Genomic DNA, 14,572 nt, shown 5'->3' on the forward strand with positions numbered 1-14,572 from the left:
GAGGAGAGCGGCGAGAGGACCAAGGTTCACCACGGGTTGAGGGGGGGTTGGAATAAAGAAGAAAACCCCAAATAAATATAAATATTAAATATGCAAAAATAAAGATAAAAAACCTCGGGGAGAATACAAGGTAAACCAAGGTGCAGTGGGTGTTTTTAGGGGGAACCTTTGGAAGGGGAAATCAGGAGGTTCTCAAGGCGGGAAGAGAAAAGAAAGGGAAAGGCTGGACTTGGACTGGTGTGGAGTGGAGTAGTAGTGTAGTGCTGTGTAGTAGTGAATCAGATGAGAATTATTTGTACTTGTCTCCCTAGGAGGAATGGAAATAGCAATATTAAAAAGTAAAGGTGCTGGTGCTGGTGCTGATGCTGTTGCTAATGCTAATGCTACTATGCTATGCTATGCTGAAGATAACTGGCGATTCAGGGGGATGGCGGTTGGTACTGCGGAACTTACTAGGAACTTGGGATTGGGAACTTGAACTTGGGAGTTCATTTCATTTCATCTATTGCCTTTCTTTTCGGTCTAGTCTGGTTCGTTTTAATCTCCTTGACCAACTGTGGCTCCTTCCATCATATAAATGTCTTGGCTGGCTGGCTTAGTTGATTACCAGAGAGTCGTACAGTAGTTTGACTCCAGGGCTCCCTTCTACGAGTACGATACACCTTGAGTCCTTGACAGCTAGTGGATCGGTGGGGAGAATGGAGAACTTGAATGGAGAATGGAGAAGGGAGAATGGGTCTAGGGCATCGGGTTAGTTCACACGCCTAGCGCTGTGATGTTGTGACGGGCGCAATGGGGCTGGCCACTACCACTTCGCTACCACTTCTTCCTTAGGGATCCTTCGGTATCCCTAAGGATCCCTGATGAAGCCGAGGATCCTGCTTCTCTTCCCCCACTCTTCTATTCCCAACTTCTTTTCCATGCAAGGGCGGTTGCAGGTTCGGAAACCAAAGCATAGCACCAACACCACACCCGCCCAGCATGGATGGAATAACAATGGCTTGCAGGAGGTGCCCGCCTTGCATGCTCATTGCATCATCCCGGCGCGGCGGTGGGAATGTGGAAATGTGGAAATGTGGGAATTACACCCCATCCCATCCCATCCCCATCCGATACTCTCATATCTCATCACACATCACATAGTCATTTATCACACCTTCCTTTACCGCCCCGCTAAACCGATCCCAAGCCATCCTAAACCATCCTACTGCATCCTTTTTCCCCACGTCGTGGTTGACATATGCAAAACCTGCAGATCTCTTGCTGTCCAAAAATCGTGGCGATCCAGGGTACTGGCTATGGTCGGGCATTGGATTTCTTTCTTTTCTCTCTTTTCTCTCTTTTCTACTTTTTTCTATTTTTTTTGTGTGACCCTATATTGCTTAGATTAAAGTACTTGGTTCTCTCTTGCTGTCAGCCACACCAACTTCATCCATGGGCCTGCAAAACTCAATTCAATTCCCCTACACTCTACATTGTCGTACAGATCTCTCAACTTACTTTGTAAAAGAACTAACAAACTCAATGTCCTACAGAACTCCTGCAGATATGATCCATCAATTGTCCGACACACGGTGACAGATCAAAGCCCTGCAGCTGTCGCTTTCCGGCAGGTGGCACTTTTTGACTCAATTCCCGGCGATTCTTTGTTCGCTGTCAGTAGGCAGTGATGCAGGTCATGTTGAATGAACTGTGAGACATTCGCTGGCAGCTTGGACAAGCTGTTTCCTGCAAATACCACGCATCTCTCTCCAAGCAGTGACAGCAAAGACCACAAACACATGTCTAGTTTTTACTGTTCTGTCTATCCCATCCCCAACCCCACCCACACACTACTTGTACTAACATACCCCCATACCAAACCGAACACGTCAACCCCCAGCGAGATGATCGACCCTAAGTTGGATCCACCGGACCTCCAACTCGGCAGTCTATACATCCTCCTCTTCACGCGAAACGACCCACCAGAAGCAAACGACTTCCACTGGGGCTTTTACCTCCACCAAAACCCCATCACCGGAGGTACAAAGTACCACATCAAGACCGTCGGACCCGGGTGGATCCCCGAACATGGAGCCAACGCCGCCATCATGAAGGAGTTTTTGCTCGTGGGTCTTTTTCGCATCGCCGATGTGCCAGCCCACTGGCACCCCCACTTAGATCGAACTTTTCGCTCCCTGGATGCTAGACTCAATCACCCGACTCAGACTTGTCGAGTCTGGGTCCTGGATGTTCTCGCCCTGCTTCAGAAACAGAAACAGGTTGATGGTGGTGACCGGATCTTCAAGTGCGATGATATCCCGGCTCTTCAGCAGGAGATCTTCGATTGGGGTAACCTGCACGCCATGAGTGCTGCGAGGAACGAGCAGCCCAGACCAATTGGTGCTTCCACTTTGTGTGGTCTGTCACATCGCGCTATGGGCGCTACTTAGTTCATGGATCAGAAAGAACTGGACTGGAGCTACGTAGATGACATCGGTTGGTGCGGCTCAGCTGTTAATTTGACTTGTATGATTATATTCAAGGTTTTTGAAGTGGGAAAGCTAGTAGGGTACCTATTACTCCGTATCGCATCGCATCGCATCGTATCGCATGTACATATGCCGCGCATCTCCTTTCCAAACTCCCCCGTAACTGAAGATCATCCACAGTACAATCAAGGAATGGGACGCCCAGGTTGATCGTCCCCGTCGACGCCGTACGACCCCACCTCACATGATTCTACAGCGCTGCATGAGGGGTAACACAACCACCTATCAATTGCATTCAGACTTATGTATCATGAAACCATGCCATTCTAGAAAATGCTATCTATCTCGTATTCTCCTATATCCCGGTTGTAATACAGCAAGCTCAAGACTTGCGGTGCATGGTGCCGGCACCAGCCTGAACCGATAGTTAGTCCCGACGTATGTGTATGGATTTAAGAGGAATTGCCTAGACATACCTGGTGACTGGGGAAGACCAACGTATCAGCAATAACCACGTTCTCACGACGTCCAGCAGCAAAGACAATAACCTCAGCAATGTCGTCGCCGGTAAGTGGCTCGCAGCCCCTGAAGACAAAAAAAAAATTATCGTTAGCCCTCCCTGTTCCTGGCAGACCGAAGGTACAGCAGCGGGTGGATGACTACTCACGCGTAGACGGCATCAGCCTTGGACTTATCACCGTAGAACCGCACAACAGAGAACTCGGTCTCAACCTGACCGGGGTCGATCGCAATGACACGGATTCTCGTGGCAATCAGTTCCTTGCGCAGGGCATCGGTGAAGGACTTGACAGCGGCCTTGGTCGCACAGTAGATACCACCACCGGGGTAAGGTTCCCGGCCGGCAATGCTACCGATGTTAATAATGTCGCCGCGGCCACCCTCGTCGCGCTTCTTGAAGATCGGGAGGACCGCCTGGGTCATGTTGATCAGGCCGGTCACGTTGGTGTCGAACATGACTTTTATATCCTCGGCCGCGATGTTAGGGGCTTGAGCAACGCCCTTAACCAGACCGCTACAGAGCCAATGTCAGTATAACCGGGTTGATTCATGTAGAAGGGGAGGACGGAGATGGAGATGGAGATGGATAGATTCCATGAGACTCACGCATTGTTGACCAGAACATCAATCTCCTTAAACTCCGCCGGTAGAGAGGGAACAAAGTTGTTGATCTCCTCCGGATTGCTAATATCCAGCTTAACAGGGAGAACCTGCACGCCGTCACCGACCTCCTCCTTAATCTCAGCAGCAACCTTATTGAGGGCATCAATGCGGCGCGCCGTCAGGATAAGCTTAAGGTTCTTCGGAGAAGTGCGCGCAAATTCCTTCGCGGTGCTGGCACCGATGCCGGACGAGGCGCCAGTCACCAGGATCGTCTTGCCCTCGAGGCGCTTGGCCATTGCGGAAGCCATGGTGCGTCGGATGGTGGGTTGTAGTGGTGGACGGGTAAGTGGGTTTGGGGTTGCTATGAGGGGCGAGGCGCGCGGGTGGGTCGAGAGTTGTTGCAGAAATTGAATTGATCTACCGCAAGCTCTGAGATGGTTCATCGAGGGATTAGGAGTAGGATGTCGGCCGAATTGTAAAGAAAATCAGAGAAGGCCCCCCAAGGTGTGCGGGGATGTCTGGCGTCATATTGGCTTATGTAACCGGTTAATAGTTGCGCCTCGGCTTTCTCCCCGACGTTCAGGTTACTATCGGAGTAGAATTGCACCGGGGTTGTTTGGGATTTGGAATTTGTGGCGGGGTTCAATTGTATATAATCTTCATGTGCTAATCTTGTCTGACTGATGTCTCGATTACTTCAATCTGGGCAGTTGGGTATTAGTATGCTGCCGGTGCGCAGCGCAGTCACGGTGTTAGTATATCCTGACGTTCAGGCTCGGAGGTGTCTTTCCCCGAACTCGGAGCTTCCAAGTTCGTTCTACTAAGATCGAGCTTGAGATTGTTTATTCCAAAGTGATTTCCGAAGATCAAACCTTACAAGGCTTATTATCTCGGCTCAGATACTATGGATTAAACGTGGAATACTGTAAATATTTGCTGGGTCTAGTCCCTGGGCGGATTAGCGGGTTATTGTAGTGCTGACTCTACTAGATATTACCTTTGAGGAGCCCTATATTTACTAATATAAAACTTCCCATGTAGCAACCCGTCGACTTATCATAATAATTTTCAATGAAAAGCTCTGGACGGCCAACAAAACGAGTCTTCAAAAATACTCGACTTTGTCATTCTTTTTGATGAAGTATGTCAGTGGATCATCTTCATGGGGCTCTTCCTACATGGCATACCTGATATTACCTAGACAAGTATAGAAATTTAGCATTGACATATTGCAGCTGTGATTCACCTTCCTTATGATAGACCACCATATACCGTCATACCAAGAAGCGAACTTGAAGAATTCAAGTTCTATAGATCACAACGGTAAGCTTGAATGGCTGCCATGGTTCCATGGGCTCAGTACGATGATGGGATGTCCATCGCTCTTGCCGTGGGGATGGGTCTTGGTCGTGGTCGTGCCTTCCACTTTCACGCCCACACGATATCAAAACAAACAGTCACGAAGATGCATCGCTAGAGAACTTACACCTACCTCGACCTCCTTACGAGACCCTGCAGATCACAGTGTCACCATGGCGATTGATCCGATCCAGAAACAACCTGCATCCCCCCCCAGATCCTTGCTCCATCGCAGCCCAAAATCTGATCGGACTACTTGCTCCGTTAGTCCCAGATGAGACAGGGTCTTCCTCGACTCCGCTACAAACAAGCAGTCTCAGGGAAGTCCTGTCTGCTGTCCAGACTCTCGTCTCTACTCTCAGACCCGAGAGCCCAGTATTTGCAACCTTCCATGATGGCCGCGTGCATGATCCGCTTGGGGGTGGCTCCTATGCATTCCAGAAAGACGTCGTTGAGCCTGTTCTGTTTGCTCTCATGAACGATGAGATCCTTTCGAATGGTGAAAAAGAGCCCCTGCTTAACAAGAAGAGTATGGCAACACCTCCCAAGATTTGTTCACCATGCTATGCTCAGCTTCCAACTCGCCCCATTGTCCTTCATGCTGGAGCGCAGCCAAACAACTCTCCTCACGCCGGCACCATCATCGTTTTCTGCTATGCCTTTTCGCTCGCTCGAGCGATCCGTGATCGAATGCAAGCTATCGTAACCGGTACAGAACTTCAGCCGCCGCCCATCTCGGTCGAGATCACTTTCATTGACACCGCGCCAGTCCCAGGCCACGAGACCTCAATCGAAGGAATAAAATACCAGAAATCTTACAGGGATGTCCCCGAGGCCCTCAACACTCATATGGCTGATTATGATCAGATTCTTCAGCTCCTGTCTACCTGGTCTGAGATCCCTTTCGAGAACACCTTTCAGTCAGAATTCCTTTCTCAGCCTGTCATGCCGTCTCTCCTTCGCTACATTATCGCTCACCATGAGATCCTAGGCCATCAGCTTTCCCCAAAGTATGGCAAGCTTGCACTACGTGCTGCTTGCCCTGTCCTTGGCTGTGGTTTGGCAGAGAAACACGGCCGCCTCAATCTGTACAGTGAGGAGACCAATACTAAAAGCGGAACTGAATCTCCCAAGACTACAGACTCTACGATTACCTTTCATTGCCCACACCATGGCCGACACATCATTTCCACGTCTGATCCTGGCGAAGTTGCCTGTCTAGAAGCAAACGCCCCAGCACGCAACCTCATTCGCAGCATGAGCCAGATGCTTGACACTAGCACGCACCATGTACGCATCACGGGCTCGGATTATGCCGGTATGTACCAGGAAGCTTTGCTCTACCGTCCGTTAGCGGGCTGGTCGAGAGCCACCGGGCTGGCAGCAGGAAGAACACCCCAGATCCTCTATGCACCACTTATTGTGGATTGGAGTGGCGCGAAGCTTTCCAAGAGCTTGTATGTCCGTGAGGGTGGGTATCAGGCGATGGAGCTATTCGGAACTGAAGGACTGTGCAGCTTTTCCCAGTTGAAGGTTCACTTTGGCGACGATGGGGCAGAGGGGTTGAGAAGACTGTGGGAAGAAGTGCAAGGGTGGCTTGAAGATCCCAGAAAGCTCTTCAGAACATTCTCAGTCGAATATCTACGAAAGGTGGTTATGGAAGGACAAGAATGGGCATAACCCTAAATCTAACTTGACGGGGACTCTTCTGGGTGGCCGCAGGGGCAGATACGGCAGGTACGGTAGGAATGGTACCTAGTAGTACCCGTGGACCGTGGCTTCCTTGCGTGACTAGTAGGTATACCTTAGTTTGTTTGTCTTGTATTCCGTACAACACGTCAACTTCTTCCAACTTTCTCTTCGTGTCTCTATCTCTCTTTCATCTACCCACCACATATTTCACACTCATTACTCTTTCGATCTCAACCAATATGGCGCCCTCGCGTATTCCACTAGCCAGTGGTACTTCATTCATCCAGATCACTTTGAATGGTTCCTTCATCAAAGGCTCGCCCACTGTCACCTCACCCAAGCTCGACAAGGCAGCTCGAGTCTCCAAGAAGTCACCTCCATCCAAGCCAAAGTCCAAGGCCAAGTCGACCCGCCCAGAGGCCTCCGATCGAGTGCTAACCGATGTGCTGATGGCCATCCGGCCGGTGCACCTTGGGAACATCATCAGCCAACAGAAGAACCACGAATACCGCAAGTACCGACTTCGTGATGGAGTGAGACGACTATGGTTCTACGAGACGAGCGACGGTGGCCAGGGTCAGGCATCTATTACGTGAGTTCATTTCAACTATCCTTCCACTTCCATTCAAACGACTACACGTACTTGCCGTCTGACTTTCTCCGGCTCCCCTTCACTTTCTCCCCATACTGATCTATGCCCAGGCACATCGCGGTTATCCCCCCGACCACGCGTCATGAACCCGGCTCTGTGCCCACCGAGCCCTTCGGCATAGGCAACGAGGAATTCAACGCCGGGCTAAAGCAGTCGAAGTACGGATACCCCGTACTCGAAGTCCATGAACTGGTCCGCCCAGTGACGTTGACGGAGATGAAGGATCGATGGGGCATGGGACCCCCCCATGGGCTGGCGGTATGTCGAGCGAAATATGTGGGAGGACAGATGGGGTGAAAGTCAAGATCGATCGGAGAAAGTGAAGCGTCTCTTTTGAGGCCATTGGTGACTGTCCGAACCGATGAACAAAGGGATCTGACATGATACCCCTTCCCCACTGCCCCTTTGCCTTCGAAACAAGCTTGTTCTCAAGAAGATCAATAGCTGCAAGTGACTAGTCGAATTTATCGCTTTACGCAGAAGCCAAACACTTCTCTATTCATTTAGACGAGCAAGTGACTCGAATTTAGGAGAATATGAGAATATGTAAAGCTCATAACCGTGTTCATTCCCAAAAAAAGTTAAGTGTCAAGGTACTCTTGAAGCAGGATAGATTCAGCAAACTCGACCACGCGGAGATACCCTTAACTTGTCGTGGCGCAGATAATCAATCTTGTTTCTTTCATGGTCTTTATCATTATCGAGTAGGATTTTCTCATTGAATTCGAACCCAGAGACCACCAACAATGGGCAAATATGAACGAGGTAAGCCTTTCTTTTGCAAACAATGAACAGACAATTCCATTGTGGTAGAAGCTCGCCGACCACACGCCAAGAAACGTGGAACATATAAGAATTGACCTTGATCCTCGCCTTTTCGAATAGTCAGGCTGATCAGGCAAGCATCCGGCTGCAGATACCTTCACACACGGCATCATGGATTCTTCGGGTTTCAACCTCGAGCACCACCATGGTGAGAGACTTGAATGTGAGGATGACATTCATCCTTCCAACATTGAACGACCGAGCACGCCTTCCCCCTGCTCTTTTGCAAACAATGGACATCTTCACGGCTATACTAGTATGCCATACAGTGAGATGGAGCCCTTGGATCAAATGATCTACGACATTGAGGCTGAGCATTGCTCACAGCTAGCTATAGCATCGGAAGCAGACGATGATGAGTATTTACGAAGCTTAGGGTACAATCCCGATAGCGATATGGAGCCATTGGATAAGGCAATTTTAGACCTTGAAGCTGACCAGATATTACATATAGCAATGAAAAAAGCAGAAGAGGATGCTGTGAATGCCGAGTTCTATAGACGACAGTGGCTGACAAAGGAGGATAGAAATATCCACCATTACAATTGGTTCGGGACGGCTGTATACGGCCCTAGCTCGACCCCCCCCTGAGCAATCTCTCGCAATCATTATGTCTAAGCCCAAAGTCACAAATTCCGATCTTAACCTTAGGATCCATACGGTCCTGCATCAAGCAAACATGTATCTTGACCCTGTTCTCATTGATTTTGATGCCCCTAACAGCTTCACCCTCATTAACCAGCTTCTGCGACGTTATAATATCGACGATACTATGAAAGGCCATGTTGTTAAGTATTACACACCCCACGGTCTGTGGGTGTCAGAGACGCGATCAGCGAACGACAGGATTGAAGTCGATGATGGAGATGTCGCTAACTATATCACAAACTACGCAGTAGGAAACGGATTCATTTCACAAAGCTACATTACCTCATGGAAGCAATTCAATGTTAACTACAATAAGGTCAGAGCCACAGAAAGAAAGCCGGCACGAGCCCGCAGGAACAAAGTGGGACTACCACGTCTGTCTCCACTGCGACAAGTCATGACAGCTGAAGCGGAAGATGCCACCAGCCTTCACTCGGATAATATCAGCATGATTGTTAACAGACATTCCTGGCCATCGAGCACTGCCCATAGAGGTTGGGTCATAAGAACTGACCAGCTCACCCGAGGCGATGTTGATTGGCTTGAAGCCGCAGATCCAAATTCATACTACTCATTGCCGTTTTCTGAGCCTGTGAGATGTGGATTGGGTGTCGGGGGTATGCTCCGGAAGGCGTCGAAGTCCGCGTTGTCGTATTTGATATGCGGAGCTAGGTAGAATTACTACTCAACATTTGATACTGGATCTATTCCAGTCTTTCTTTCTTGTGAACAGCGGCGCTTTGAGAAAGTGATATCTTGAATATGGCTCCGTATGTAGAACTACACAATGAAATTTATCAAATGAAGTCCTAGAAGATACCAATTAGAAACCACCATAAAGCATTGATACTGTTATATTGCCAGATTTACGAAGAGTGTTCCCTTATTCCACTCTGGCTGGAGAATATGGGGCCCCGCATGGGGAAGGGACCCACCCTCCAGAATTACCTCTGGGTAGACCACCATCTTCCCTCCTAAAGGATGGCAATAGTAGGTATGCCATTGTGCTATAGGATTTTCGAGATTGAAATGTTCCGAGTGCATGATAGTGAGAATATAGCTGCCATGAGCATGAAGCGATGATAACAGGGTCAAGGTGCGGACATGCTTGAGTCAGGACCATATATGCTAGAATTTTCAAGTTCATTTACGCAGAAAGAGAAAACTGAGCAAATACCATATTAAAATAAACAAATTTATATTTTTTTTTCACAAAGTTTTAATCAACCTGGGTACTAGTAGTGGTAAATAGTGTACCAGAGAAGACTGTTGATCGGAGATGTGGGGTCAAGTGCACCACTTCAGCATTATTTAAGGAGCCGTGTCGGACCTGGGAACATCCTTTTTCATCCTATCTGTATATTATAAAATTCTCTTCAAATTGCGAGTTGAAAAATGGCGCGTATTCATCTTGACCCTTCCCTGCTCGAATCACTGAATGACAAGGTCGTTGTGCTTACCGGTGGCGCAACTGGTATCGGCCGTTCATGCATTGAGCAACTTTGCGGTAAGATCCATGCAGCACAACAACATGAAAATTTCTAACAGAGAGAGCCAGAAAATGGAGCAAAGGTCATTTTTGGCGATGTTGCAGAAGCACCATCGCGAGAAATCGAAAGCAAGCTTAGCCCGAACGCACAATTCATCAAGTGTGATTCCGCAGATTATTCAAACCAACTCAATCTCTTTAAAACTGCTTTCCAGGAGCACGGAAGAGTGGATATAGTCATTGCCAATGCAGGCATTGCCATTCACAAAGACCCTTTTGATCCGAATGCCGACATCAACGAAGCACCCTCGATGAAAGAGGTAGAGGTCAATACAATTGGGGCTCTGTTCACAGCTCGTATCGGGATGCATTACCTCCGACGGAGCGGGGGTGGGGATTTAGTGCTCGTCAGCAGTATTGCTGGGTTCAAGGAATGTGGGGGCTTGGTCGCGTACACTGCAAGCAAGCATGGCGTCGTGGGGATCATGCGGGGCCTACATCTTACAGCTACCCCGGAAAACATCAGGGTTAACGTGATTTGTCCTTGGATGACGAGTAAGTGTTCCTTTGTCCAATTTGTGATTTTTCCGGGCTCTAATAACTGTTCGTTTGTATAGAGACGCGTCTCGTTCGCGGCATTGAAAAGGGTTGGTACGAGAAAGGATTACCCGCGAACGAACCGGAAGATGTTGCCCGATCAATCTTGATTTGTGCCACAGCAAACCGAGGCCAGAGTGGAAAGACACATGGTGGCGCTCGCCTTCCTTTCGCGGGGAAAATACTTTGGGTGGCAGGTGGTGAAAGTTATGAGATTGAGGATGGAATTCAGAGTCTGGAACCTAAATGGCTGGGGGATGAGAACAGCCAGGTTCTCGCACAAGGGCAGGAATATTTGGCGTCTGCAGGTACTAGCTGGGATGAATCAAAGCTGTGAGTGGGCACGGGGTAACGAATTAGAATATTGCAAACTTCTTCGAGCAAATAGTAGTGAATGCTATATTCCTATTCATGTGCATCTCTATCTCGTCGAGTTAATAGCAATTCAAGTTTTAGACCAATCCCCTTGGGTCACTTAAAAATACTCGAAAATTGAATATTGTATGTGATGAACTTCGAAACCCCGAAGAACGAAACCCTGCTTTGATTAGGCCGAAAAAGGCACGGACTATTCCTGTTTCTCAACGTGGCAGACGGAGTATATCGGGGTTAATGTGCTTGCGTTTAGCACATTTTATTGGTATGGAACGCAGGAGACAAGATCTTCAAGAGCATCCGCGATGATATCGGAATTATGCGTGTGAAAATACAGCAAAAAAAGCGATCGAAATTCCTCGGGTTTTATTTAACCACAAAATGTAATTGTAGACGAGGTTCGAATATAAGGTCAAAGCAGGGACTATTGCCGACCAATCGAAAATGGAGACCTAACCAGGACAGGCCAGATGAGCAGCTCCCAGTCAAGCCACATTATGCAGAGCCCGACAATGGTTCTGCACGCCAGTGCGACGTCATTGCTGCCCTGAAACGCGAGGCAGTATCATGAATCTGCAGTTGAGGGGCTCGAGCAGCGTCATGCTGGTTCATTGCTGGGGACCAAGAGAGCCAATATTCAATTCGGTCAAAACTGGAAAGATGTTAACATGCACTCCTTACCCGGATTGTGTTCATTCCTTCGACCGATTTTCAGATCTGATCGTGGTCATCTGGTAACAAAAGGCCATTTTCCATCCTCGGTTTAGTGGCTGATGCCGATCTCTCAGGGGGTGGAGAAAGATGGGGGCTGGAGGTTGTGCACACCACAACACAGCCATGAACTTGGCGGGGGTAAAGTTAACTGCCAATGTCTAATTCGGGGAGCTGAATGCGAGCGTTGTATCTGCAGGGTTTTGTGTGAATATAAAAACGTCAGGGAACCCCTTGCTTGACTCGCACACTACTATCTCCGACTCGGAGTCAGTTCCACTGGCACCCTCACCCGCCATAATGACTTCGACACTTCTATTTTCAGTCGTTTCGGCGATTCTGATGAATGGATTTTCTGTTGCACAGCCTACTCGTGTTATTGATAGTGATTTCGCGGATCCATGTGTCATTCAGACCGGTGATGGATATTATGCGTTCGCGACCAGTGGGAACGGAGTGAATGTTCAGATTGCTTCATCTTCTAACTTTGCATCTTGGCAGCTCCTGTCGGGTAATGATGCTATGCCAGGCCCCTTCCCAAGCTGGGTCGCTTCTACTCCTGCCATCTGGGCTCCCGATGTCATCCAGAGAGTAAGTCAATCGATATTGGGAATTTCAGTCAATGTAGCGAAGCTGACTGATTCCAGGACGACGGTACCTTTGTCATGTACTTCTCTGCTTCGTCGGCTGACGATGACTCCAAGCACTGTGTTGGTGCGGCCACTTCTTCCAGCATCACTGGGCCATATACACCCGAAGACAGTCCCCTGGCCTGCCCCCTTGACCAAGGCGGTGCAATCGATGCCGACGGCTTCAAGGACGGCGACACCTACTATGTTGTTTACAAGGTGGATGGTAACAGCATCCAATCCGACTCCACCCCTTTGATGCTGCAAGGACTGAATTCTGATGCCGTCACTCCTAATGGCGATCCAACCCAACTTCTGGATCGTGATGATGCCGATGGCCCGTTGATCGAGGCTCCCAGTCTGGCAAAAGTGGATGGCACATTCTACCTCACTTTCTCCTCTAATGTTTATAGCACAAAAGACTACGATGTAAGCTACGCAACGGCCCCTGCCCTCAAGGGGCCTTATACCAAGGCGCAGGCCCCCGACGCTCCTTTGCTGGTATCGGGTGATTCGAGTGACGTTGGCGAGCTGGGAGGGCCTGGTGGCTCCGATTTTAATGCGGATGGCTCCAAGATTGTTTTCCATGCCTTTGAGAATGGGGAAAACATGGACAAAGGCCGTGCGATGTGGGTTGCTGACATCCACTGTGGTGACGGCGTGATCAGCATACTTTGAGAAGATATCTCTTTAGCTAGGCTGTCCAAGGTTATCATTTTTATATACAAATACCCAGATTAAGGTTAATTTTATCCATCCAGAATCAGCAGTTGTAGAAGGTACTGGTAGTATAATTTACGATTGGTTGCCTTGATTTTCAGGCGGTAAATCTAACCTCCCCGCCACGGCGTCCGAGGTCTTTTCTTCTCCCTAGTTCTTCTGTCAATCATATTAACCTCGAAGCGCCCGGCTGGTATCCCATATAATAGAGATTCGAAACACTCAAAACTTCTGAAATGGTATTATCTTCACGAGATGCCTTGGAATTCCCTGAATCAGACAGGGATTTTCTAGAGCCTCAACTGCCACCTCATGATGGCTCAACCCCGCGTCCAGATATGCCTTTCACGACTCTTACATTCGCAACATCACTTGATTCCTCCTTGGCTCTATCTCCAGGTACACGAACTGTGCTTTCAGGCCCTCAATCAAAAGCCATGACTCACTACCTACGATCTCGACACGATGGCATCCTCATCGGGGTCGGGACTGCTCTCGCCGATGACCCGGGTCTCAATTGTCGCCTTACTGGTATCGGGGGCTATGGAAAAGAGGGGTTAGAAGGCCAACCGCGACCCATTGTAATTGATCCGAGTGCCCGGTGGGACTTTTCCGATGACAGCAAGCTGTTCCAGCTTTGCAGACAAGGCCGCGGTCTAGCACCCTGGATCGTGACTTCGCTGCCAGAGCCGCCCGCCCAAAAGAAGGAAAAGCTGGAACAATATGGGGGAAGATTTCTTCAACTAAAAATGGTGACATTGGATGATGGCCAGCACCGAATTGATTGGTGCGACCTTCTCAAGATGCTTCATGTCAATGGCCTTGGAAGTGTTATGGTTGAGGGCGGCGCACAAGTGATCAATTCACTACTAGAGCCACAGTCCATGTCATTGATCGATCGAGTCATCGTCACCATTGCACCTACGTGGCTTGGAAAAGGTGGAGTCGTCGTGTCACCCGCTCGGCGCTTTGATGGAGAAGGCAACGCGATCTCCGCTGCGCGTTTGAAGAATGTCCGGTGGTATCCCTTTGGGGAGGACGTTGTCCTTTGCGGACAGATACGAGTTTGACATGAAATGTAAAATTCAATGACTGGATTGCTAAGTTTATTGTCATGAATTAGATAGTAGCTATATGCTGACTCTAGTATATCAAATGCTGGTGTTGCTACCTACTACTAGTATATTTTAAATCATATTTGCTATGTTGTTTTTGAGTATTTCATGAAAATCAAACATCGCAAGTATTTACAGTTCACAGTTCAATTGGGTCTGAGGGGATT

General features: G+C 48.8%; 8 protein-coding genes across 8 annotated transcripts; 7 read left to right on the top strand and 1 right to left on the bottom strand.

The window, feature by feature from the left end:
- Window positions 1-1,886: 1,886 nt before the first annotated feature.
- N7481_007896 (uncharacterized protein) lies at window positions 1,887-2,432 on the top strand (the record flags this gene model as incomplete). Its single annotated transcript, XM_057267115.1, has 1 exon — window positions 1,887-2,432. One exon carries the CDS (start codon window positions 1,887-1,889, stop codon window positions 2,430-2,432), a length of 546 nt encoding a protein of 181 aa, XP_057121316.1.
- Window positions 2,433-2,853: 421 nt separating this feature from the next.
- Window positions 2,854-4,036, bottom strand: N7481_007897 (SDR family oxidoreductase; the record flags this gene model as incomplete). Its single annotated transcript, XM_057267116.1, has 4 exons — window positions 2,854-2,886; window positions 2,948-3,056; window positions 3,139-3,504; window positions 3,597-4,036. 4 exons carry the CDS (start codon window positions 4,034-4,036, stop codon window positions 2,854-2,856), a joined length of 948 nt encoding a protein of 315 aa, XP_057121317.1.
- Window positions 4,037-4,926: 890 nt separating this feature from the next.
- Window positions 4,927-6,632, top strand: N7481_007898 (uncharacterized protein; the record flags this gene model as incomplete). The annotated part of the gene is made up of 2 exons (XM_057267117.1): window positions 4,927-4,993; window positions 5,221-6,632. 2 exons carry the CDS (start codon window positions 4,927-4,929, stop codon window positions 6,630-6,632), a joined length of 1,479 nt encoding a protein of 492 aa, XP_057121318.1.
- A 251-nt stretch (window positions 6,633-6,883) lies between these two features.
- On the top strand, window positions 6,884-7,593 carry N7481_007899 (uncharacterized protein; the record flags this gene model as incomplete). The annotated part of the gene is made up of 2 exons (XM_057267118.1): window positions 6,884-7,236; window positions 7,347-7,593. The coding sequence occupies 2 exons, from the start codon at window positions 6,884-6,886 to the stop codon at window positions 7,591-7,593; spliced, it is 600 nt and encodes a 199-aa protein (XP_057121319.1).
- Window positions 7,594-8,731: 1,138 nt separating this feature from the next.
- On the top strand, window positions 8,732-9,445 carry N7481_007900 (uncharacterized protein; the record flags this gene model as incomplete). The annotated part of the gene is made up of 1 exon (XM_057267119.1): window positions 8,732-9,445. The coding sequence occupies one exon, from the start codon at window positions 8,732-8,734 to the stop codon at window positions 9,443-9,445; it is 714 nt and encodes a 237-aa protein (XP_057121320.1).
- Window positions 9,446-10,164: 719 nt separating this feature from the next.
- On the top strand, window positions 10,165-11,192 carry N7481_007901 (15-hydroxyprostaglandin dehydrogenase; the record flags this gene model as incomplete). The annotated part of the gene is made up of 3 exons (XM_057267120.1): window positions 10,165-10,276; window positions 10,328-10,813; window positions 10,876-11,192. The coding sequence occupies 3 exons, from the start codon at window positions 10,165-10,167 to the stop codon at window positions 11,190-11,192; spliced, it is 915 nt and encodes a 304-aa protein (XP_057121321.1).
- Window positions 11,193-12,241: 1,049 nt separating this feature from the next.
- N7481_007902 (glycoside hydrolase family 43 protein) lies at window positions 12,242-13,248 on the top strand (the record flags this gene model as incomplete). The annotated part of the gene is made up of 2 exons (XM_057267121.1): window positions 12,242-12,532; window positions 12,589-13,248. 2 exons carry the CDS (start codon window positions 12,242-12,244, stop codon window positions 13,246-13,248), a joined length of 951 nt encoding a protein of 316 aa, XP_057121322.1.
- Window positions 13,249-13,526: 278 nt separating this feature from the next.
- On the top strand, window positions 13,527-14,360 carry N7481_007903 (RibD family protein; the record flags this gene model as incomplete). The annotated part of the gene is made up of 1 exon (XM_057267122.1): window positions 13,527-14,360. The coding sequence occupies one exon, from the start codon at window positions 13,527-13,529 to the stop codon at window positions 14,358-14,360; it is 834 nt and encodes a 277-aa protein (XP_057121323.1).
- Between the last annotated feature and the right edge of the window lie 212 nt (window positions 14,361-14,572).

The sequence above is a fragment of the Penicillium waksmanii genome, assembly GCF_028829765.1.
Source record: "Penicillium waksmanii strain IBT 27052 chromosome Unknown utg000007l:1.0-4314555.0:1.0-4317578.0, whole genome shotgun sequence".
In the NCBI taxonomy this organism is placed as follows: Eukaryota; Fungi; Ascomycota; class Eurotiomycetes; order Eurotiales; family Aspergillaceae; genus Penicillium; species Penicillium waksmanii.